The following is a 1716-nucleotide window of genomic DNA, read 5'->3' as shown; positions in this document are numbered from 1 at the left end:
AAATATAAACCTAGTTGGAGACAAAACGATGTCAATTTTTACCAAAATATCACCACATTAATGCTAGGCAGTTGATCATGTACCATTGGTGCAGCAAAATATAAACCTAGTTGGAGACAAAACGATGTCAATTTTTACCAAAATATCACGACATTAATGCTAGGCAGTTGATCATGTACCATTGGTGCAGCAAAATATAAACCTAGTTGGAGACAAAACGATGTCAATTTTTACCAAAATATCACCACATTAATGCTAGGCAGTTGATAATCTACCAACGGCACAGCAAATTATAAAACTAATTAGAGACCAAACGATGTCAATTTTTACCAACATATCACCACATCCATTCTAGGCAGTTGATCGTCTACCAATGGCACGGCAAATTATAAAACAAACTAGAGACTAAATAGTGTCGATTTTGTACCAAAATATCACCACCACATTCAAGCTAGGCAGTTGATCATCTACCAACCAATGGCACAGCAAATTATTATAAAACTAGTTGGAGAGCAAAAGATGCCGGTTTAACCAAAATATCAAAGCATTCATGCTAGGCAGTTGATCATCTACCAACCAATGGCACAGCAAAATGTAAAAATTGTTGACCAAACGATGTCAATTTTTTTACCAAAATATCAAAGGCTTTCGTGCTGGGAAGTTAATCATCTACCAACAGGAAATCAATTAATAAGGTGCCTGTTTCAAGGACACGCGCGCATCCCTGTGATGTAATAGAAAATACTACTGTAGTATGGAAAGAAGAAGGCTCCACGAATCAGAGCAACAAGGACGGAGAAGATATATACCTGCTGGTGCTGGGTGCGAAGCCCCTCCCCTGGATGCACCGCCGGGCGCAGCATCCTCTTGGCCGCCGCGCGGAGGGAAGCCGCCATCGTCGCAGGCCTGCAGACAAGCACGAGTCAATCACCGAAGAACCGAAATCAAGCCGGGTGCGGATCGGAACTGCTGGTTAGGGTTCGAGGAATCAAGCCTACCTTGCGGATCGGATCGGATCGGAGCGCGGTTAGGGTTAGGGTTAGGGTTCCTCGCTGTTCGCCTTCCGCCGCCGAGGAGGAGAATCGATCCTACCCACCATACCAGGGGAAGGGGGCCGCGCAAGTAATAAATACTTGCTGGGCCAGCAGGCCCAGCCATCTATGAGAATGCGATCCACTTACCAACCATCGTCGGCCCTATGTCTCGCGTCTGCCTAGCCGCTCGGCAGGCTACGGCATCGTTTCCTTGTTTGTTTTTCATTTCGTTCTTTATTTCATATATATCCGTTGTTTCTAAAAACAACATTTACGTTTATACTTTTAAATATTCCTAATAATATTCTAAATAAGTATATATCACACAACATTTTTACATAAAAAATTGGAAAAATGCTAACTGAGCATTTAAAAAATGTTGAATGCGCATAGAGAAAATGTTTCACATGCATACAAAAATGTATACAATGTGTGTGAAAAATGTTGATTGTGCATCTAAAAAATGTTAATTAAGCATATGACTAAAAAAATATTTTAAAAATGATAAACAAGCAGTTAAAACATGTTGACCATATATTTATATTTTTTTAATCTGGTAATGTATTAAAATTGTTAAATTTATATTTGTGAAATTTTGATCAATCATTCATTTACTAAATGTAAAATCTATATAGAAAGAATATTGACCATGTATTGAAAATGTTAATATTACATTGGAAAA

General features: G+C 38.9%; 1 protein-coding gene across 1 annotated transcript in view; it reads right to left on the bottom strand.

Annotated features, from left to right (window-relative positions):
• Positions 1-1145, bottom strand: part of LOC119349842 — a 2444-nt gene extending 1299 nt beyond the window's left edge. The window contains exons 1-2 of the mRNA XM_037617935.1: positions 999-1145; positions 810-906 (exon numbers count right to left, since the gene is read on the bottom strand). Of these exons, the coding sequence (XP_037473832.1) occupies positions 810-896 (87 nt within the window). The 5' untranslated portion in view covers positions 897-906; positions 999-1145. The remainder of the gene's footprint in view (positions 1-809; positions 907-998) is intronic.
• Positions 1146-1716: the final 571 nt, after the last annotated feature.

This window comes from Triticum dicoccoides, chromosome 1B (assembly GCF_002162155.2).
Source record: "Triticum dicoccoides isolate Atlit2015 ecotype Zavitan chromosome 1B, WEW_v2.0, whole genome shotgun sequence".
Lineage (NCBI taxonomy): Eukaryota > Viridiplantae > Streptophyta > Magnoliopsida > Poales > Poaceae > Triticum > Triticum dicoccoides.
The sequence above is the reverse complement of the archived record's forward strand: the minus strand, read 5'-3'. Positions and strand labels throughout refer to the sequence as shown.